Source organism: Megalobrama amblycephala, linkage group LG3 (genome assembly GCF_018812025.1).
Source record: "Megalobrama amblycephala isolate DHTTF-2021 linkage group LG3, ASM1881202v1, whole genome shotgun sequence".
NCBI lineage: Eukaryota > Metazoa > Chordata > Actinopteri > Cypriniformes > Xenocyprididae > Megalobrama > Megalobrama amblycephala.
In genome coordinates, this window is record NC_063046.1 from 57378688 (window position 1) to 57402260 (window position 23573).

At 37.3% G+C, this 23573-nt stretch overlaps 1 protein-coding gene across 4 annotated transcripts in view; it reads right to left on the reverse strand.

Annotated features, from left to right (window-relative positions):
* LOC125265750 (anoctamin-1-like) overlaps positions 1-14416 on the reverse strand; it is a 29244-nt gene extending 14828 nt beyond the window's left edge. The window contains exons 1-2 of one of the 4 annotated variants that reach the window (XM_048186181.1): positions 6493-6735; positions 51-217 (exon numbers count right to left, since the gene is read on the reverse strand). In XM_048186181.1, coding sequence (XP_048042138.1) covers positions 51-217; positions 6493-6550 — 225 coding nt within the window. In that variant the 5' untranslated portion in view covers positions 6551-6735. Of the gene's footprint in view, positions 1-50; positions 218-6492; positions 6736-10138; positions 10617-10659; positions 10708-14277 lie in introns of those variants that run through there. The other 3 variants (XM_048186182.1, XM_048186184.1, XM_048186183.1) reach the window with 3 other exon arrangements.
* Positions 14417-23573: the final 9157 nt, after the last annotated feature.

Sequence of the window (23573 nt, forward strand, 5' to 3'; positions counted from 1 at the left end):
TTGAAATCAAATGTCTGCAGAGGATTTTTTCCTCTGTTGTTGTGACTTACGGCAGTGCCAGGGTAAAGAGAATCGCTGGTGCCTTTAGTATTGTCTTCATCAATCCCCTTCACATCCAACGGAACAGACTCATACTTCTCATTTCGCCACATGCTGTCCTGTCCTCCCGGCCCTGAAGGCTGCTCCTCTGTGCTGTTGAAACCCAAGAGTTTCTCACCTGTTGAAGAGAAAACAGATTCATCAATGCAAACATTATTGCTTTGTGATAGGAACACAAAAAAGGCAATGCTACATTCATCTCAACAACTATTTGTGTCACACAGGATTGCAAATAACCATCTGGGCTGTGAAGTTTAGTTTGACTAAAAAAAGTTTGAATGCAAAATAAATCAATCTCAGGAAATGCAAAAAGAAGGCAAGTTCCCAGTTTGAGTTTAAGTTTGATAAAAAAAAATAATAATAATAATAAAGTGTAATTTAAATATAAATAGTACATAAAAAAATTGTCACAAAAAATTGTCACATATTCAGTATTCTGAATTTGATTAGTGACCAAAGGTGTGTCCCAAATGACGCACTATACACTATGCATTTATCCACTTATATGCACTTATCCACTATGCACTTATGCACTATGCACTTATCAAACACAGCATTAGTTCAGTCAGGCCATGTAGGCATAGTGCTGTGGTCAGCTGATGCGGTCAGCTGTCAAATTGCTCCAATCACTACAATTCTCCTATTAGACCAGGCACATATATACGTGGCATTACTGCTCAGGAAGTATGCTCAAACTGCTAGAAACCCTTCCTCCCTCCCCACTATAAGTATCAGCATATTACTGTGCACATTCTGGCTGTCATCATCTTTTTGTTTCAGATTACCAAAGCTTTCAAATCCTAGTTGTCATGGACCTCACTGCTGAGAGACACTCATCCTCATTGCATTGTGTTTCAATAAACTCAAAGTAACTTGCCAAAATGGTCCTGTCTGAAATGCACTATGTACTCATCCGTGTAGTGTGTGAATTTTATAAAGTTATTTTGTCATTTAAAGGTGCCCCAGAATTAAAAATTGAATTTACCTTTGGCATAGTTGAATAACAAGAGTTCAGTACATGGAAATGACATACAGTGAGTCTCAAACTCCATTGTTTCCCCCTTCTTATATAAATCTCATTTGTTTAAAAGACCTCCAAAGAACAGGCGAATCTCAACATAAACCGACTGTTACATAACAGTTGGGATCATTAATATGTACGCCCCCAATATTTGCATATGCCAGCTCATGTTCAAGGCATTAGACAAGGGCAGGACATCTGGATGTGCACAGCTGAATCATCAGACTAGGTAAGCAAGCAAGGACAATAGCGAAAAATGGCAGATGGAGCAATAATAACTAACATGATCCATGTTTACATGATATTTTTAGTGATTTTGTAAATTGTCTAAATGTTTCGTTAGCATGTTGCTAATGTACTGTTAAATGTGGTTAAAGTTACCATCGTTTCTTACTGTATTCACCGAGACAAGACTGTCGTTATTTTCATTTTTTTAAACACTTGCAGTCTGTATAATTCATAAACACAACTTCATTCTTTATAAATCTCTCCAACAGTGTGTAATGTTAGCTTTAGCCACGGAGCATACTATCAAACTCATTCAGAATCAAATGTAAACATCCAAATAAATACCATACTTACACGATTAGACATGCTGCATGACGAACACTTTCTAAAGATCCATTTTGAGGGTTATATTAGCTGTGTGAACTTTGTTTATGCTGTTTAAGGCAGTCGAGAGCTTGGGGGGCAGGGAGCGCGAGGATTTAAAGGGGCCGCAGCCTGAATCCGCGCATATTTAATGATGCCCCAAAATAGGCAGTTAAAAAAAATGAATTAAAAAAAATCTATGGGGTATTTTGAGCTGAAACTTCAGAGACACATTCAGGGGACACCTTAGACTTATATTACATCTTTTGAAAACACGTTCTACGGCACCTTTAAAGGGTTAGTTCACCCAAAAATGAAAATTCTGTCATTAATTACTCTCACCCTCATGTCGTTCCACACCCTTAAGACCTTCGTTCATCTTCAGAACACAAATTAAGATATTTTTGATAAAATCCGATGGCTCTGTGCAGCCTCCCTTGACAGCAAGATAATTAACACTTTCTAATGCCCAGAAAGCTACTAAAGACATATATAAAACGGTTCATGTGACTACAGTGGTTCAACCAACGAAAATGCTTTTTGTGCACATAAATAATGACTTTATTCAATAATATCTAGTTTTACGAATCTTTTGTTTCGAATAAGTGGTTCGGAACGCGCTTCAAACTGCCAAATTCACGCACCCCAGTGGTGAACCATTGAAATTTAGAAACTTTTCAAAACACTTTTGACGTAACGAAGCCTCGTTTACTGAAATCACATGACTTTGGCAGTTTGATACATGCTCCGAACCACTGATTTGAAACAAAAGATTCGTAAAGCTTCGAAGCTTCATGAAGCAGTTTTAAAATCGCCCATTACTAGATATTGTCGAATAAAGTCGTTATTTTGTGTTTTTTTTGCCACACAAAAAGTATTCTCGTCGCTTCATAACATTAAGGTTGAACCACTGTACTCACATGAACTGATTTAAATATGTCTTTAGTAGCTTTCTGGGCATTTTAAAGTGTTAATTATCTTGCTGGCAATGGAGGCCTCACTGAGCCATCGGATTTTATCAAAAAAATCTTAATTTGTGTTCTGAAGATGAACAAAAGTCTTACGGGTTTGGAACGACATGAGGGTGAGTAATTAATGACAGAATTTTCATTTTTGGGTGAACTAACCCTTTAACATCGGAGACTGTTAGCCCCTTCCCCTCCACTGTGTAATTAACATTGTGATAGTTGAGTGCATGAAGTGTCCAACATTCCACACTTAATTTTTTCCATTAATTTAGTGCATCATCCAGGTATTTAAAGTGTACTTTTTCTTTTTGGAATTTTCAGTGTGAACACACTACTTGCATTATTTACACTTAAAAACATCATAGAATAGTGCATAAGTACGCAAATTTAGATGCACCTTAAGAAATTGTGCAGAATCTTACTCTTTTTTTTATCCTTTTCAATGATCATTGTTCTAGAATTTTCAAAATTGTTTACATTTGATTTTCAATAAAAAACTGCTATAATTATTACCATCAAGACTTCTGTTGCTGTTTATAGAGCACAACTCAGGAGGAAAAACAGAGAGGGCAGCTAACATATTTCACTATAATCACAATAAAGCCTTGTTCCAACCCAATTACAGAGCAGCAGAAAACAAATACATTTAATTTAAGAGACTGTTCACATCAAATATTCCATCTTAAGACCTTGGCTAAAACTGAGTGGTAATAGTTATTGGTAATGGTTATTCATGGTGAAACATAAAATCTCAAAAAGCAATGTCCTATAGAAAGCATTGCTAAATTTTCTTCCCTAGAATGCATATGTAGGTCATTGTGGGATACATGTGTGTGCGTGTGTGTGTGTGTGCACTTAACCTCAGATTGCTCCAAGGGGATTGTCACTGCAATAATGTCAGCTTGCCGTTTTTTCCCCTTGTACTTAACTTAAATTTGAATGTGATCACGACAAATAACACACGGGGGAAAAAAAATAATAATAAAATAAAAAATATCGACAGACATATGGAAACTAGGGATTTTAATACATCTTATCTAGGGGTATTAATACAAATCTAGTTTTTCAATAGCTAGTTTGCTGAAAGTCTAAAGGAACAATCTCAGCCCCATGACCTGGTCTCATCCATCACCTAGATCAATGCAGACAAGCTAATAGCCAAAACTAACCAGCATGTTCCACCAAGAAACCATGTAAAAGCAGCTGCCATCAGAAGGTGAACACAAAGACTACACTGTAAAAATTATTGTAATTTTAACTGTAAATGGTTAAAGGTATGTTCCTGTACTATAGACCTATGTAGCCCTGCCCCTTTTCAACGCTGCGCTTGTGTTCTGTCTTCCAGTTTGTATTTCCACAGCATGAAAGTAAGTATCTTACGGATTTATGAGTGAACCGCTTGTTTTAAAAACTTCCTGGTCTACTGACTTTTTTTATGACATCCGCTTAATACATTACAATACTCATGATAATGTTCGTTAACTCTACAATAAGTAAATCCACTTCACCAGCTAATTATTCTTTGACAGCGATCCATAGAAATATACAGAGCTACCGCAAAAATGTTCAAACACAAATTCTAAAGACGGATGCACACTTTTTTTCTCTGGCACATATGAATGGAAGTATGGAAGCTTGTTTCTGTCATGAAATAAAAAATAAAAAAGGTAATTGCGACATTTTATCTCTCAATTCTGACTTTTTCCCCAGAATTGCGAGACATAAACTCACAATTGCGTGTTATAATGTCTAATTGTGAAGGGGGGGGGGGGGGGGGAGACTGACGTTTTGTCTCAGAATTGCAAGTTTATATCTATATAACACTTTATAAGATGCAATAGTGAGTTTATATCATGCAATTCTGACTGTTTTTTATTGCAATTGCGAGTTTATATCACAATTCTGACTTTTTTCTCACAACTGCGAGAAAACAAGTCAGAATTGCGAGAAAAAAACAATTGCGTCAGAATTGTGAGATATAAAGTCAGAATTGCGTGATATAAAGTCAGAATTGCGAGATATAAAGTCAGAATTGTGAGAAAAAAAGGCAGAATTGTGAGATAAAGTCAGAATTGTGAGAAAAAAGGCAGAATTGCGAGAAAAAAAGGCAGAATTGTGAGTAATAAAGTCAGAATTGTGAGATATAAAGTCAGAATTGTGAGATATAAAGTCAGAATTGTGAGATATAAAGTCAGAATTATGTGATATAAAGTCAGAATTATGTGATATAAAGTCAGAATTGTATAAATAATAAAATATAAACTCTCAATTGCGTGTTATAATGTCAAGTTGTGATGGGGGGAAAAAAACACATTTTTTTCTCAGAATTTCGAGTTTATATCTCACAATTCTGACTTTTTAACTCGCAATTGCATGTTATAAAGTCAGAAACAAGCTTCCATACACAAGGTCTATATATGGGTGGGAAAAAATATTTTATAGATCTAACCTTAAATTTAATGTAATTTTACAGTAAAATACTGTTAAATGCACCATTTTTGGAAGTAAAATAACAAATAATCTTCTAATTTAGAGTAGTGAAAAGCTGTAAACTGACACACCCAGAATTCCCTGTGTTGCACTTCACATTTGATGCTTTTTAATTTAAATTATGTGTCTTCTTAGTTTTTTGTTATCCGTCATGTACATTAGGTCTTTGTGTTACATCTTATGTTGTTAAATTGTTTATTGCATGATTTTAGTGTTTTATGTTTGTGTGCATCAGTACATGACACCGTCGGCACCTTCTTTACCTCAGCTTTACCATCAGTGTTATTATGGTTGATGTCAGTATATGTTAAAAGTACAAAAGCAATTCAGTAGCATTGTGGCCTCTGTAATTCAGCAGAAATGATTTTCACAGAATTATTTTGGCAACCATATAGCTGCCAGTCAGTTTTATTCTGCAAAAATGACAGGATTTTTTCTCTCTCTCTCTCTTAACTCAATATCACATTCGGGCTTCTGCACAGCTTTAACTGATTTATGATATATGCTTTGTGCTTGCTCATAATAGTATGCTTACTAATCATCATAACTCATCAGAACTGCTTTAAAAGCAGTCCTATCCTGAAAACTAAAAACCCCAAAACATAATCACATTTTATATTCTTTATGTTTAAGAGGACCATACTCATTTGCCATTGTATACATAATGATTAATGAAGCTTGATTACATGATTGTCAGACAAATGTGAACATTTTTCACATTGTGGTATCATGAGTGTTATCTTGTCACGCTATTGCTGAATTCATATTTAAGAATCGTTTTCAGAGAAATATTACGGGTTTTATCTAGCATGCCAACATTCTCCAATATACTACTAACGTTCATGCCTCCTTTTCCCCCAGATGGGAAAATCCCCTCTGCCAGCTCAGGTTGACATGCACCGCCCCCTCAGAACAGCATCTCTCTCCTCAGGTGAAGATGATGCTGTGATGGATTTTCCTCATGTGCGCGCGCGCGCGCTGCCTGCAGGCAATGCGTGACTGCTCTAAACCCACAGAAACACTGCTCACTTAATAACACAAACCTTAATGTCCATTACAGCTAAACTGACTTTAATACTAGTATTATTTTATTATTAATAACATCAGTCAACAGGTTATTGCTCAAATGAATAATTTATAATATACCTGGATGTTATAAACTGTCTAGCAAAGCAATCTGGGCATTATAAATATGCGTTAGAAATAAATATTTCTGTTTTGCTACAGAGCGGTTCGATATCTCGATCATTAATATTCATTGTTAAATTAATAATACACCCGCGCAGGAATCAGGAATCTGAATACTAAACATGAGAAACTCACCCGAGCCATCAGCCTCCTCATCTTTCATCGCAGTATTTACATCATCGTCACCCTTCATTGGCGCAAATGTGCTTTGTTATCTAGTTTCCAGGTGGATGTAGTGGAAGTTGTGTGTCTTGTACGCGGTGTGTGTGTGAGAGAGAGGTCCCTCGCGATCGTTTGTAGAGTATTTACATGAAGTCTCAAGCAGAGGACTGGATCCGTGCGAATGCGTTTTTATCTCACGCACCAACCACACACATCTACATCACTACCAGACACACGAGCCCTTCCTCTTATCAGATGCGCTTTTGGGCAGTCCCTGAAGCAACACCAGTTGAATGCGGGTTTATCTCATTCTGCTGTGGTAAATTATGTGTTAAACTCACAGGACACATACAGCTTGTTTGTGATATACAGGGACGCATGCATATCGGCTATATAGCCTACTAAAGGGAGCTAGTTGTCACACCTTTTACTCCAGTTTGATGACTTTTCACAGTAACATTGACTAGAAACAGAAAAATGTGTGAAATTGCTAAAATGTAAAATTACGAAAATAACATTGTTTTGACCAACAAACATGAGACAAAAGTAGCAGTCTGTATAGTTAGAATATTTATAAGGGAAAACCTGGGTTATATAAATGGCACTATTCGCTACCTTGTATTAGTCACCATTCAGGATCTAATTTTACAAAATACAAACCATTATTGTTGATTACCTACCGTTTTTTAAAAGTACATAGCTTTAAAATGGCTGTTGCTGAGGGAATCTGGAATATTCCAGGTCTCGAATCTGATTGGACAGAGGCGTTTCAGGAGCTCAGCTAGTTTGTACCACACCGTTGTTACATCATCATGCCAGTAGGTGGCGACAAGTGACTATCTTTATGAGTGAGCCATTGGCTGCGTCCCAATTCAGAGGCTGCATCCTTCAAAGGCCTATTGCGTGATGAAGGCTGTCTCAAAGGGTCTTTCAAATGTAGCCTCCAAATGCATCCTCCGTTTCCCGTGAAATGAAGGATACAAGAGATGGGTCCTTTGCGGCCTTGCCTACCCCAGAATTTACTGCGCACTGGTGATGACAGAATTTTTTTTTTTTTAGATAAATTGCTGAATTACACTTTTAAATGTAAGTATTGGGTTTCAATTTACTCATATCTAATGATACAAATGTAAATAAATAAATAAATAAACTTTAAAAATCGGTTCAAATGTTGACTTATATCTTACTAAGATGCGATTATATATAGTTTATACTCTTTATTATATGCAGAAATGGACCATGGTGAACATATTTAGATATGTTTATATCGACATGTTTGTGAACCCTGTTTTGTTTTCAGACAGTTTAATATACCTTTTAAAGAAAGTCCAGTACAAACGTTACTGCCACTCATCAACAGCAGCAGTCACAGTTGCTTGGTGACAAGAACAGTCCTCCATAGGCTAGACCATCCCATTTAACAATGCTCAGTCTGACCTTCGCAGCCTTTAAAAGGCGTGAAATTTGAAGTCCAAGTCCTTCGAAGGATGCAGCCTCTGAATTGACCGATTTGTCCAAAACACAGATTCATTCAGGAACGAATCAAGTTGCTTAAACTATTTGATCTTTGAGAGCCACATTTCACTTCACTTTACAGAGCAATGCGTTTCCAAGTCCTTCGAAGGATGCAGCCTCTGAATTGGGACACAGCCATTGACCCATTCTTTGAACCGATACTGATTCATCAAAAGTGAGTCATTGAATCATTCATTCAACTAATTTGTCCAAAACACAAAAAGTGAGCTCCGAAAGAGCTCATTAATATGCAGGTCATTAGAGGTCATTAGGCAAATCTTTTGTCTTCTCAGGTGTGAATCACAACATTATTCATGATGATTCACGCCTTCACGCATACTGTGTTTCTTGACAAAAAGTGTCTTAGAAAATTTTAATCTCTCTGTTTTATATGAACGAGTAGGCAGGATAATTTTTACATCATTTTGAAGCAGAAACTCTAGTCTACAACCTCCAATACCAAGAAGTCTTGTGAACACAGATTTAATTTATATTTTTAATATATATTTTTTGGCCTTATTTCAGTGACTTAAGTTTTTTGTTTTTTCAATAACCACTCATAAACGTTATTCCTTCAAAAACACAAACATGTACATACATGTTCCTCACATATTATTGTAGCCTAGTTTGTGTTGAATACAGTGTAATGACACTTTTGTCATTAATATGTTTATGAACAACTGAAAAAAAACACAAATATCAGGGCATGTCAAAACTTATCAAGGCCCCAAAAATCCTCAGACCCCAGAGAGTTAACATGTTTATGAATTAGAATGTATGTAAAACTGACATCTTAAAAGGGTGGTTCATTGCGATTTCACTTTTTTAACTTTAGTTAGTGTGTAATGTTGCTGCTTGAGCATAAACAGTATCTGCAAGGTTACAGCGCTGAAAGTTCAATGCAAATGGAGATATTGTCTTTTAAAGTTATGGAAGTTTAATGCCTACAAAAATGAACAGTTTGGACTACAACAAGCTTCTTTCCGGGTTGGTGACATCATAAACCCTGCAAAACACTGCCCCCGGGAACACGCAACAAAGTGGGCGAGGCCATGTCGCACAGCATGTGGAAGTGGAAGAGTTGTGTACACTTTCCAGATGAAGTGATCTTTAACAGACATCTTACAGACGTATGTGTGCTATCTGGGATAAATTCTTGTTTTGAGCAAAATAATATTTTTGTTATTTGTGACCCTGGACCATAAAACCAGTCATAAGTAGCACGGGTAAATATTTGTAGCAATAGTCAACAATACATTGTTAAAATTATCGATTTTTCTTTTATGCCAAAAATCATTAGGATATTAAGTAAAGATCAGGTTCCATGAAGATATTTTGTAAATTTCCTACCGTAAATATATCAAAAATGTATTGGGTAGTGCATTGTTAAGGACTTCATTTGGACAACTTTAAAGGCGATTTTCTCAATATTTAGATTTTTTTGCACCCTCAGATTCCATATTTTCAAATAGATCTCAGACAAATATTGTCCTATCATAACAAGCCATACATCAATGGAAAGCTTATTTATTCAGCTTTCAGACCATGTAAAATTTACCCTTATGACTGATTTTGTGGTCCAGGGTCACATTGCGATTTAATAATTAATTATACAAATAATCCAATTTGTTAAATTAATCAAAAATCAAAAAGTTTTTCTATTATGACTGAAGTAGGAACTAGTGGTAGACTATTTTTTCGAAGCATAGGCTGCCATGGCCATTTTTTTGTTGTTGTTGTTGTTTGTTTGTTTGTTTGTTTGTTTCTTTCTTTTTGCAAGGAATGGTCCGTTTCAATTCTTAAAAGTGTCTTTGCTAGGCTACATAGCCATCATAAGCGGTAACATTTTGTGATTATGTCTAGACAGTTACCATCTGTATGTCAACTGACGTAGCCTACAGGTACCCGATTAAACTTTACACACACACATACACACACCTTACAGGCTGACACCGGCAACACTGAATCGAATCATAAGAAGGCTAGTCAATACATTCCGAAAGAGAGTAAGCTAATGTCTTAACGTTTTCAAGTCACCTTTGCTTAAACTCTGGAACCAGTCACTTCGGAACTTGAGAAGAAGAATGAAAATGTCAAATCTTACTTGTGCTGAGAGAGGAAATCACTCCAGCGCTTCAGCTCTTGACTCCTGCTCACCTGCTCAAGCACTTTGTTTATCTTTCAGCCACCCAACAACATGTAAATACCTTTCCGCCTCGCACCTTACAAAAAGCGAAGTCTTAACAAATAAAGTGCCAGACTTTTTGTACAAAATCGACGTAACGCAACGTATATGCGCGATGTGTGGACAGCGCGTGCACAGCACTGCTATGACGTATTCATAGGTGTTCCCCTCATTATCAAACCAGATCAGGAATGTGGGCAGGCAGGGGAATGACTAAAAATTGTATTTGCAGTCTAAATTACTGGGTAAATGTTTTCTCTGCAGTTCACAATTCAACACACACCGAACATGCACGCACAACTTTGAACATCTCATGGCCAAATTTTATGTTTTTAAGTGTTACGAAGTTATGCACGGTAGTTTCATCATAGTAACTACGTTTAGAAATGACTCGCCCTGTGTCTCAATCAGCTCCCTAGTTCAGTAGTCAGGGCACTGACCAGGGAGTCGGCCATTTTAAGGGCTGTCTCAATCGCAGAATCCTTCCAGAAACGTTCGCTCCCTGAAAAGTCCCACAATGCACCGTGAAAACCAGGGAGCATCGATGCTCACTATGCTCCCTTAACGGAAGTTCTGAAGCGCGAAACTTGAATCACGTGAGCCAACTCACTACACATAACGATACGCGATAGATGTTTTTAAAAATACAAACCGTTATTTTATTATATTTCAGCATAAACATACATTGCTAGACAGGTAATGAACATAATCTAGCTAACATTTATAATTTATTCACGGCTGAAATGTTGCACTTATATTTAACAAGCAAATAATTAATCATAATGTACTTTAAATAACATTACAAGTAATGTCAGAAAATATCAGCTCTGTTGTTGTTCATAAATACCAGTAGTGATGTTGTACAATGAGGACGTTGTCACGTTGCCGGAAATAGAGTCATAAGTGTCCCAATGTGTAGTGAACCAGCATCTTTTACTGTCCTTATCAGTGCCCGAATTCGTGTACACGATATACTGATTCACGAGCTCGGGAGCTAGGGAACTGATTGAGACACACCCTCGGTAACACTTAGCAATAAGGTCCCATTAGTTTTAACGTTAGTTAGTGTAGTAACTGAAATAAACTAACAACTAGCAAAGCATTTGTTACAGATTTTCTTAATCCTTTTTTTTTACACTTTGATTTTAAAAATGTAGTAAATGTTGAAATTAACATTAAAGGTGCTAAAGAGGATGTTTTGTTTTATACATTTTTGCAATATTACTTGAAACTGTCTTTACTAACTGATAAAAGACTGATTATTAGGTGCACTGAAAGGAATAATATTAATATACATCATCTGTGCACGAGGTAGGGCCTTAAAAACATCAGCCAATCGTTAACGCGATCATCGCGTAAACGATTGGCCCTCTGGCTTGTCAATCACTGCCGTGACGTTCCTTGTGAGAGACGTGCGCGGCTGCGCGCTCCAGTAACTTTCCACACTCCACAGGCGCCGCATGCAATGTTTTTGTCAGGATACAGGAGTAACAACTGCAGATTATGAGTTACCTGCGGTGAGTCCGACATAATGAATCCACTAACACGACACAGCGAATGCCAGTGGTAAACACTCGTGTTCCAATACTCGTGCACGAGTTTTGGGAGGCGTTCCCTTGAAAGGGGGGCTGTGAAGGAGGGGGGCTGTTCTTACGCATGCGCTCATAATAGGCTATATGCTTTAGAAATAGTTTTCATTGCTAGTTTGATAATAATGTTAACATATGAAACCTTGTGTTACCATTTGCTCTTAGTGAGTGTATAAAAAATATATATTATCTATTATATCTATTAATTACAAATCAAAATGAAAGTAAAAAATTCAGAGAGGTTTGTGGGATAACCTGCAACTATGCATGTTGTTTTTGTTTTGCCGTCAAGAAATGACATATAACCTACTTTCTGTCTTCATTTTGTACTATCTATCTATCTATCTATCTATCTATCTATCTATCTATCTATCTATCTATCTATCTATCTATCTATCTCAACCCCTAACCCTGCCCATAATTTATTTCTAAAATTAGAGGGAAATGATAGTTGAATAACACTGTTGTGAAAGCACCTAACCCTGGCTGTAAGCTTAAACTTGACAAAAACAGTAAACTTGTCCCTCAAATCTGATTGGTTGAATGGAATGTTGTTCCAGGATCAACAAAGATGTTGATCCAGGAACATGTTGTACTTGATGAAATCACGTTCACCATCTGTCTATCTATCAGTCTGTCTATTCCTGCTTTAGGAATATAAATGCCTAATTTTCTTAAACAATTTCTTACTACACCTAACTTATTAACGTTCTTCACATGTGTACACTGTTAAAGTTCATATCTTGAGGTAAGAATGTGGTTTGCTTTACTATTTACATAACACATTACATTAAGTCTATTTTCCATTCATTGGTACACTATGTTCTGGTTCACATAGCATAGCTGATCCACCCCATTGTCTAACAGTTGGCAAGGTGTTCATCTTTAATTGCAGTCAAACCACAGTTCCAAAACACCTCAGGCTTGTCTTAGGGCTGTGTCACCTGACATTGATGAGGGAGGAGGTGGGGTTTCCCTCCGTTGACTCTTCCATTATCATCACGCAGCACTGCACAGTGGAGCACCACACACTCCATTAACAGATAATGCTTTCCTGTGGATTCTGTTGGCGTTCTGATGAGGCTACTAACAGATAAGCCAGAGACCTTTAGTGATATGTGATTTTTTTTTTTTTTTTTTTTTTTTTCAATAGACCTAACCTAACCTTCAAGAGTCATTCAATAGACCTAACCTGCCTGCTGCAAAGGGGTTTAGTGTGTACATTCCTCTAATGTGTCTGGTCTTTGCTAGCCATTATTCTCTCTATTAAGTTGCGGCTTGGTTTCAGATGACTTCAGACAGTGTGGGAAAAAATTAGCTTCCTCTTTTGTTACAAGATTTTATAGATGACAATGAAGCTGACTATATAAACAATAGTTAGTTTGACATAACAGAATGCGATTCACAGCTTTAACTACTAAGGAGATGGTTTTAACACATCAGTTTTTAACGTAACCTCTAAAAAGAATTAGGACAAGTCTCCTCCACCTCTCTTATCTCTATTATACACACTCTCTCTCTTTCAGTCTCTCATTCATAGATTCATGTGTGACTTTTTGGGGCCTCTGTTGTAGCATGTCATTGCACTAGATAACAAAATATCAAGCCAAGTGAAATGCTGCCTAGTTGAAGTATACCTGCATGGGGCCAGTTGCATAAACTTAGCCACTATATGTTAAGACTGGGTCTTAAGAACTAGTTTGACCAACTAGCAGTTAGAGAAGAGGTAATGAGTCTTACTTTTCCAATTCACATTAGACCGATATACATAGTTATATATAGTACTGATACATATACATTATGTAACTGACTTTAAAAATTTAGGACCAGTCTTGAAGAAAAAAAATGAGATGACTAACTTTTAAGACTAGTCTAAGCAGTTTATGAAACTGGCCACTGATGGTAACCTCCTACTTTAGTTGGAAAAAAAATACACACAGTAGCCAGAAATTTTTTTCTGTACCAGTAGATAAAAGTGAACTGTGTATCACTTTTGAACAACTTGTCTGATTTATACATGCATATACATTTGCATAATGGTGATATTATTAATGCATAACATCATAAGTCATATTTGCAATTACATTACAGCCAAACTCAATGCAAGGACATTTTTTTAGTCAATGAAGTCAGTTACCCTCAAGTTCCTATCAGAGTATCCACAGGTTCATCGCATTAACCAGTTTGTCAAGTTTGACAAGTGTCCAAGTACCTCTTATCTTAGTTTTCAACAGAAAATCTGTTGTTTAGAAGTTTTAAACCTAAAAAAATGTTTTTGTGAAATATCTTTCTTATGATTATGCTTGTGTGATATTCTTCTTTAAAATAACTGCTAGTTAGTGTGGTACCTTGTTTCTAATGCAATAACATTAATCCATTTTTAGGTGCAGCTTATAATTATTTTATGCAAAACACATGCATAAAAATGAGATTAATCATCTTTTTAAAGTGTATTAGATACATGTTTACCTGCTGGTTGCATTGTCCAAACAATGTGTCTGTCGGTGTGCCTCTTCCGTCCTGTTAAAAACTTCCTCAACTCGCTGAAAATTTAGCATACAGAGAGATGCACTGTATCTGTGTAAATGAGTGAAGGCTGGACTGCTGAAGAAGCCCCTCAGCCTGAGTGGGCCGTCTTAGTCCATGATGGGAGATTTCACTGGTTTGGACCTCCCAAATAACAGCACCACCACAAAAAGATCATAAGGAAACTGGTACTATTTACCAGTTAAGGCTTGGTCTTTATGGTTCTAAGAAATACATTCTTTCCTTGAAGATTAGGTTCATTTAGTTAATTTCATTTATTTATTAGCATGTCGTTCCAAGCCTGTATGACTTTCTTTGTACTGTGGAACACAAAATGAGAAAATACAACAAAGGCATACAGTGATGATCATGAGCTGTCATCATTTCCCCTTCCTTTATAGTTTTTAAATGTTCATGCTGTGTTTGACGTCAATGAAGCCATCAGTTCATTCACAGGGTTAGAAAATAAAACTGAAATATTGGCTAGTGTATGCTTCATCTTTCATGTCAAATTCTTACATTTGATCAATAAATTCAATTAATAAGGAACTATAGGGCTGTTACCAATCAAATTAAATAATTTACACTGTAAAACACAACTGCAACAAACAATGTTATAAATACATTTTTGAAAATACAAATTATAAGAAATGTTGGAAAAAATGCATTGATACTTTTAAACTAAAACCGCCAGTAGGTGGCAGCAAGTCACTTAATGAGTGAGTCATTGAATCATTCATTCAACCGATTAGTTCAAAATGCTAAATCATCCATTGCTTTGAGAATGTGCAGTAGTGATCTTCATTTGGTGAAACAGAACAAAAACAGTCAATATTGTGTCTAAAATTTATGTTAACTACTAGTTTATTTAACTATAAAATCAATGTAACATTTGCAACCGTGATGATATTCTGCAAAACAGCTCCCTTGGTCATGCTATGTTAACTTCATCATATGTTATAAATAAAAAACATTTAGAATTTTTACCTCAGTATGTTTCGTGTGCTGTTACGCTCATTTGTTTTGATTTCTCCACAAAGAGACAGGCAGCTCGAGCCTCATCAGCACGACCTTGTTACCAGAAATACACTTTCCATTATATCAATCGATGTTTACACTGAATGTAATAAAATCAGAATCATTCTCGCATTTCGATGGCTCTCTAGTTATTTTTGTCACTGAAGTTTCAGTCAGGTTGGGGTTTATGCCTATATGCATGACCTGGTGGCAAACCTTCAGTGATTTCACATACCATCAGTAAGAGCAGAGTGTGAAGGTTGAATTAGTAGAGCAGTAAAACAGCTGTACATAAAATATTGGAATCCACACAACATATTGGGAGAAATATCAGAGTTTAAAAGAATTTAAATGTTGATACGCTTCTCGTTGGCGCATAGCAACTCTTTGTGGTGTATCGAAAGCCACAGTACCAGGGTAATGCCAGCATACCTCCACGAAGGATGAACCACATCCAGCAGAAGTAACTGTCGATGCAAGAGGAAGCTGAATCTGTCTGAAAGGGATGTGCTTATACTAGCCCAGTTTGTATCTAAAAACATAAAAGAATTGCAGAATTAAATACGCACATTGACTCTCTTGTTTCCATCAAATGTTTGTCGGGAGATCCACAGGGTCAATATTCATAGTTAAACCTTTGTTCATTCATGTCAATGCTAAATGTCAGCCAAACGTCATCTCTGATGAGTCCACCTTGTCTTTCCCACATCTGGGTGCGACAGTGTGTAAAAGCTTACCAGCCGGACTGTTGCTTCCCAGAGTGAAGAACGGGGGTGGATCAGTGATGGTTTGGGCTACTATTTCATGGCATTCCCTACTGTGCTTGATGGGTGCGTCACTGCCAAGGACTACCGAACCATTCTGGAGGTCCATGTGCACTGAATGGTTTGACAGAATGGTTGGATGAACATGAACATCTCCCATGACCTGCACAGTCACCAGATCTGAATATTATTGAGCCACTTTGGGGTGGTTTGGAGGAGTGAGTAAGAAAACTTTTTCCTCCACAAGCATCATGTAGCAACCTGGCCAATGTTCTGCATGTTCTCTCAAAATCCCTATGGCCATTGTGCAGGGCTTGTATCTGTCATTCCAAAAAGTGAAAGTGACGTTCCGTGCAGCCAAATATGGTGTTCCATACTTGGCAAGGCACCTAATGAACTTCCACTCTCATTACCCACAACTGAGGTGCCTTGTCAAAGCCATTTTTGCTGCGGTGCCCAGGGAGCGATTGGGGGTTAGGTGTAATGAGAGTGAAAGTTCATTCCCCCCCAATTACATTTCCTGCCCGTACTGAGACTTCAACCTGCAACCTTCGGGTTACAAGTCTGACTCTCTAACCATCAGGCCACATCTGCCCTCCAAAAAATGTCTTGATGCTGTATTTGCCACAAAAGGAGGCCCTACACCAGGGCCTGTATTCATAAAAAATCTTACTGCAAAGAGTAGCTCCTGGGGCCAGTTCAAAAGTAATCTCATCGTATTTCGACTATCGGATTGGATTAAATCTTGAAAATGGGTTGTTCAAAAGGAAAAAGGGATTCTGAAATCAGATTAGATCACAAAATCCAATCTTGGTTTTGATCTGGATAAAATTATCAGTTTGTGTTGTTCAAAACTTTTTAGCAAGATTGCAATACCTTTGATCCAAAAAAATCGGGATTATACTGATCCCATCAGAAGGGTGGATTTCACGAACAAAAATGTAATAAAACTCTAAAACTGGACAAAAAAAAAAAAAAAAAAATGTCATCATGTAATATATACACACATATTTTTTTTTTATTTTGCTTTTGATTAGTTTAAATGCTAAAGTAATACATTAGAAGTAGGCATTAGGCTACATGTTTTGCCTAATATTTAACCCCTACTGTAAAGTAAAAAAGAGATTTTGGTGCCATAAAGTAACCCCCAAACATCTGTAAATATATATAAAAAAAATGTTATATGTAATTCAAAGTGTTTTTTGATATCATATTCTTTCTATCACCATGTCTCTTTAGGGGCTCCATAGAGCACTAGTCATCTGAAAAAGTGTATCTGGATCAGGGTGATCCAATCCAATTTTACTTTGAAAAACCAGCACAAAAGTAAGATGGATTACCTGATCCTGGATAGCGAAACACGGGATTTCCAAATGCAGATCATTCTGATCCAGATTAAACTTTTTGAACAACTGGGCCGAGGTGACAAAATTCTAAGGAAATTCTTAGAAATGTGGGTGTTTCCTCTTAAAATTAACTAAAAATCCTAGTAAAGAAAAAAGTAAGAGTTTCTTTAGCAGTGGAGAAAATGGACGAAACCTGAAGATGCAGAAGAAGTGTGTTACAGACACTAATAAGACACTACACATTAGATCATGCAGGGATCATGTTTGTGACCAATCTTATTACTAATATCACCGACACAGCGCAGAAATGCCATAGTGCCAGAAATGGAAGTAATCACTACATTAACTACATTAACATATTTGGCAACTGGAAAAATGCAACTATGCAGCAGTGATGATTTGGGTCTGTCACAACCTTCTATAAGCAAAGAGATCACACAACTACAGCACTTTCAAAACCTCTTATTGTGTCGCTGTTCATTTCCTATCAAATACGTTAAATACGACATTAACAGCATGGTAAATGAAAAAGAAAAAAAAATACACTACTGTGCAAAAGCCTTAGGCACGTCAATATTTTCTCCCATCAAAAAGGGTTTTAAGCCAGTTATTTATATCTTTTGCTGTAGTGTGTCAGGTCAGTTTCTTCAAGCATCTTGGAGACACGGCCACAGTTCTTCTGGATTTAGTTTGTCTCAGTTTTCCAGGTGAAAAAAAGTGTGGATTAGTGCTCTATTTTCATGCACTAATTTTGTACTTAATATACATTCTTCTTTAGTACTTCTTCAGATAATCTTAAGAACATCTAAGTGTACTCAACTGTGCTATTTTGAGACACCATGAAAAATGAACTAAAATGTGCTTTTAATATGCTATCTCTGTATTTAAAAAATGTATTTAGTTACCACTTATAGTCTTGTATTCCCTCATCGATCATCTGCCAAAGAGAAAGGACTCTGGTTATTGTAAAGGCAAGTGACTCTCATCAACTTGCTCATATCTGCAAACAACTTACCTGTGTGATTCCTGTGTTCGTACCTCTGTTGTTCAATAAACTACCTGTTTTACGTTTACCCTCTTGTGCCTGTCTGTGTCTGACAGGTTTTGTGAAACCGGCCACAGGTGTTTGTTTCATTGTCCAACCCCTGTATGTCTCATAATAACACGCTGTCATAATAACTACATGCCAAATGAGATTTAAACTCTAAGTGCACAAGTTCTATTCCATTCCTAGGAAATGTTATGTTAGAATTTCCAAATGGTGAGAAACAATGCAAAGCTTACATCACAAATGGTTATATCATTCTATTTATCAACAGTCCAATTTATATGTCACTATCAGTGGCAGCTTGATGCTACTGGATCTGACAGTATGCAAACTTATCTTGCACTATGACCAAGCCAAAAAAACATGATTTTGTTTTTGTCTACAAGTGATTCTATATTTAAACTTCTAATCCTGTTCTCACAGTAAATGACAAACATTTGTGGTCTGAATCTCTGCTGCATGATGCAGAATTAGATAAAGCCGGGAAGCTGACGATGTTTTAGGAAAAAAAATCTTTCCACTGGGAATTCAGCAGCAACCGGGTCGCTAAGCTCCACCACCATTTCCCGTTTGTCAGAAACTTTGTCCTGACCTTTGACTCCAGGCCCTCCGTGGTTGTGCTGACCTACCCTTGACAATCTAACCCCATGTTTATTTCCGCCCTTTACAACACAGAGACTTGAACATTTGGCTTTGCATATTTGTGCCCAGAATAACTGGACAACTAAATATATCTTTTATATTTATATTTAACCAAAATGTAAATTTTGAGGGATGCTTGCCCATTCAAAACTTGCACAATGCTAGGGTGTTCTAGGTGATTGCTTACTGTCCCGACTCAAAAGTCTCTGATGTTCTATAGTTTCTGGAACACATTCGAATGCATTTTTGCATAAATCATGAGTCTGATTCACCAGAAAAGCAATAGCCTAAACCTAAATCTTTCTCTATTTTAAACTCCTTAGGTCACTTTACCTGTTTAACTAGTGTGTTGTGTTCATTTTCATGCTTTTTAACAGGACAGGAGACTCCCGACTCCGAGCTTCTAAAAATCTATTGAAAGTTTTATGTTCACCATAAAAGAACTAAAGCCCTCGGAGGCACACTTTAGAGTCAAGATCAGTTATGTATGAAAAGAGAGAAACTGAGTGATACAGGAGACATGAAAGTACGTAGAAGTACGTAGGAGATTGGCTTCCCAAATGAGCGGTTATGATTTCGAATTTTATATATCGGCTCTCAGGAATAGTACTTGATTCTGATTGGTCAATATCACGATCTAGTGGTCAGATTAGGCTTGATTAGCGCTGCACAGAATCGGTGTAATTTTAAAAGCATACGAAGCTGTCCGCTCTCGGATTATTAGTTCGAGATGCATCGGCGCTGCGCAGACCAATCGGTGCATGGAATTAAAATACCGCGAGAGCTATTGGAAAGCATATACGACTCCTTACACTTTTGAATTGCTCTCACGGTACTTTGATGTCATACAACGATTGGTCTGTACAGTGCTGCTTCAAGTCAAACAACCCTAATTATAATAGTCACCTGACAATGATGTCGTGAAGAATCGGGTCTGCCCTTAGTGTTGACAAGTCTGTGGTTTTCCTGCAGAATTGGGCTACTTTATCACTGTTGCCACGGGTTGTTTTTCATTTCCACAGGTTGAATGGGCCCACAAATAACATGATATTTAGCCCCTGGAATTCGAATTTTACCGGGTAGGGGGCCCCACCAAAAAGCGGATTTTACCCCCTCTGGAACGTGATTTTTACTTGGAAACCCCTCTAAAATGCAATTGGGCTAATTTTGGGCTAGTTTTTGAGTAGCAATTGAGTGGGTTTTGTTGTGAAAACCTGGCTATCTTGCAAATCAATTCCACAAAAGCCCAGTCACACCAAACTGACATCAAAGAACTAGCAGTGATGAAGGATGACTGTTATATCGCCTCATGTCAGGGCTAAAATGTTGCGCTTAAACACACGGCAAAGACCAGCCAATGATCAACGTGTATGTTCTATGTCTGTTTATAGCTGTTAAAATTGTTAACTGTGAAAATAACCTCAGGGGGCTTAAAACGGAGCTCAGTAAGATTTGCGAAGCTCCCCCTGCAGGTTCCTTCAGTGAATCACACTGTCGTAAATACTCCAAGCGCAGCTCTGGACTACAACGACTACAACGTTCACCAGCGCAGTAGTTTTGCAAATACAGTACAAGAAATCTCGATGGAGGTGGGTAATTTTAGAAATTGTCTTATAAAGTCATACATTGTTTTTGAATTACCGTAAAGCATTTTGTCACTCTCGCGTGAATGTGAACATGAGGCGAGATTGTGTCGGGTCGGCGCAGCTCAACTTGCAAGTGCTGTTTCCTCGCGTAGACGTGCCTGAGGGGGTTATTGCACACCTCAAACACACCACTACAAGTCAATTAACCATCGTAAGGACTTAGAAAACTATTTATGAAGGTCAAAAAAAGTTACTTAGTTCTGCTTTAATGTAGTGGCCAAAAGTGATGTCCGTATCACAGCAACTGGTTTATTAGGCTGTTGTGACTTTAAGAGCTGCCGCTGCAGGACATGACGCGTAATTCTGTGTGTTTATTGTTTGTTCAAGCGCGAAAGAGAACTCTGCTGGCGTGCGTCTTTCTGTGCATTCTATCCATACTAAATAGTATGTGACATTAGTAATATTCAATACTATTTAGAGCGGATAGGGTGTATAGTATGCACACTGGGATGCAGGGCTGGTAAGCTAACAGAAACGACATTCACAGAAAGCGTATTCACGTTTGTCTTGTGGCGCTTGAATGGTTTAAAAGATCATATAACCATAGCTAAAAACGGATGCTGCTTTAATTTCGCTAAATATTTTTAAGGTGTTACATTAAACTGAAAAAAAAAAATTAACGCGTTAATTTTGGCAGCTCTAATTATTATACATATAAGATCAGATACTGTGTTTGCTGAGAATGAGATCTCAGTTGACCACCAATTAATTATGGACTATAAACATTGTGATTCACTCTCCATGGGAAATATGTCCGTTCCTCTCCTCACCCCACTCTGAAGCAGTTCCTTTAACAAGTTCCCATACACTGACCACTTCCTCTTATCCCATATTTCCTGTCACAATTTTCAGCGTAAATTGAAACAGGCTGGTGGATCAGCTTGCAATCCATCCCAAACAGTCAAAGTAAAAAGCTTGTCACGCAGCCTAGTTGTTCTTAGCATGGTCTGAATATTTTCTCACAGGCTCAGTCAAGTCAAGTAAACTGAGGGTCATTTGGAGACTGCAGATCATTTGAAGATGAAGGGTCTATACCAAGAACAAAGAGAAACATCCTTTCCATTAACTGTCCAGAACTTCCCCTCCCATAAATCTCAGGGACTGTGAAGGCCAGCAGCATCGTTTCTAACTTGTTTTGGCTCGAGGCAGTGTGTGCGTGTGTGTGATGGTAACAGTTATGGTTATGATAATGCTGAGGACTGGCCGTCGTGGGACTGCTAAGTTTGGAATTTTGGAGGGAGAGCTTGTACATCCTGTGTGTGCTGGGGAGGATGTTTTTCTCTTAGTGGGGTCACAGAAAAAAAATCTCCAATAATGGGCATCATTGATCTTAATGCCCTCTTAGTCAATAAATCTTTTCTTTTTATGTTCTAATCTTGTATCATAGATTTATTTTTCACAGCCCATAAATAATCATTTAAAAATGTAAAAAATAAAATGGCTGACATTTGTTAATTGCTTTCTGAAATTAAAAGGGGTCATGTGATGCTTGTGCAGATAAGATCTGCAAAGTAGCAAAGCTCAGAGTCTTCCACTAAGGGATTTATTCTGTCAGAAGGCCTGTTCACACCAAGGATGATAACTATTAAAATAACAACGATATAGTACTAAAAATCGTTCTAAATGCAAAAGTATAGCACAGTCCACACCACAACTATAACGATATAGAGGAACAATATCGTTGGGATCACTTTCAGAACGATTTTATCCAGCTAATGAATGATAAAAGTTTTTTTCCAGAAAAGTTTTGAGCTATTAAAGGTCTGAGGCTCTGCCTTCTTTGACAGAGAAATCTTCTCCGGTCCTTTTTTTTCATGTTTAAAGGTGCCGTAGAACGTCTTTTCAAAAGATGTAATATAAGTCTAAGGTGTCCCCTGAATGTGTCTGTGAAGTTTCAGCTCAAAATACCCCATAGATGTTTTTTAATTCATTTTTTAACTGCCTATTTTGGGGCATCATTAACTATGCACCGATTCAGGCTGCGGCCCCTTTAAATCTCTCGCTCCTTGCCCTCCCGAGCTCTCGACTATAAGTGCAGTTATACAGTGCATAAACAAAGTTCACACAGCTAATATAACCCTCAAATGGATCTTTACAAGATGTTCGTAATTCATGCTGCATGCATGCTAGTATAATATTTATTGGGATGTTTACATTTGATTTGAATGAGTTTGAGGCTATGCTCCGTGGCTAACGGCTAATGCTACACTGTTGGAGAGATTTATAAAGAATGAAGTTGTGTTTATGAATTATACAGACTGCAAGTGTTTAAAAATGAAAATAGCGACGGATCTTGTCTCTGCGAATACAGTAATAAACGATGGTAACTTAATTTAACTTGCATTTAACAGTACATTAGCAACATGCTAATGAAACATTTAGAAAGACAATTTACAAATATCACTAAAAATATCATGATATCATGGATCATGTCAGTTATTATTGCTCCATCTGCCATTTTTTGCTATTGTTCTTGCTTGCTTACCTAGTCTGATGATTCAGCTGTGCACAGATCCAGACGTTAATACTGGCTGCCCTTGTGTAATGCCTTGAACATGGGCTGGCATATGCAAATATTGGGGGCGTACATATTAATGATCCCGACTGTTACGTAACAGTCAGTGTTATGTTGAGACTCGCCTGTTTTCCGGAGGTCTTTTAAACAAATGAGATTTATATAAGAAGGAGGAAACAATGGAGTTTGAGACTCACTGTATGTCATTTCCAAGTACTGAACTCTTGTTATTCAACTATGCCGAGGTAAATTCAATTTTTG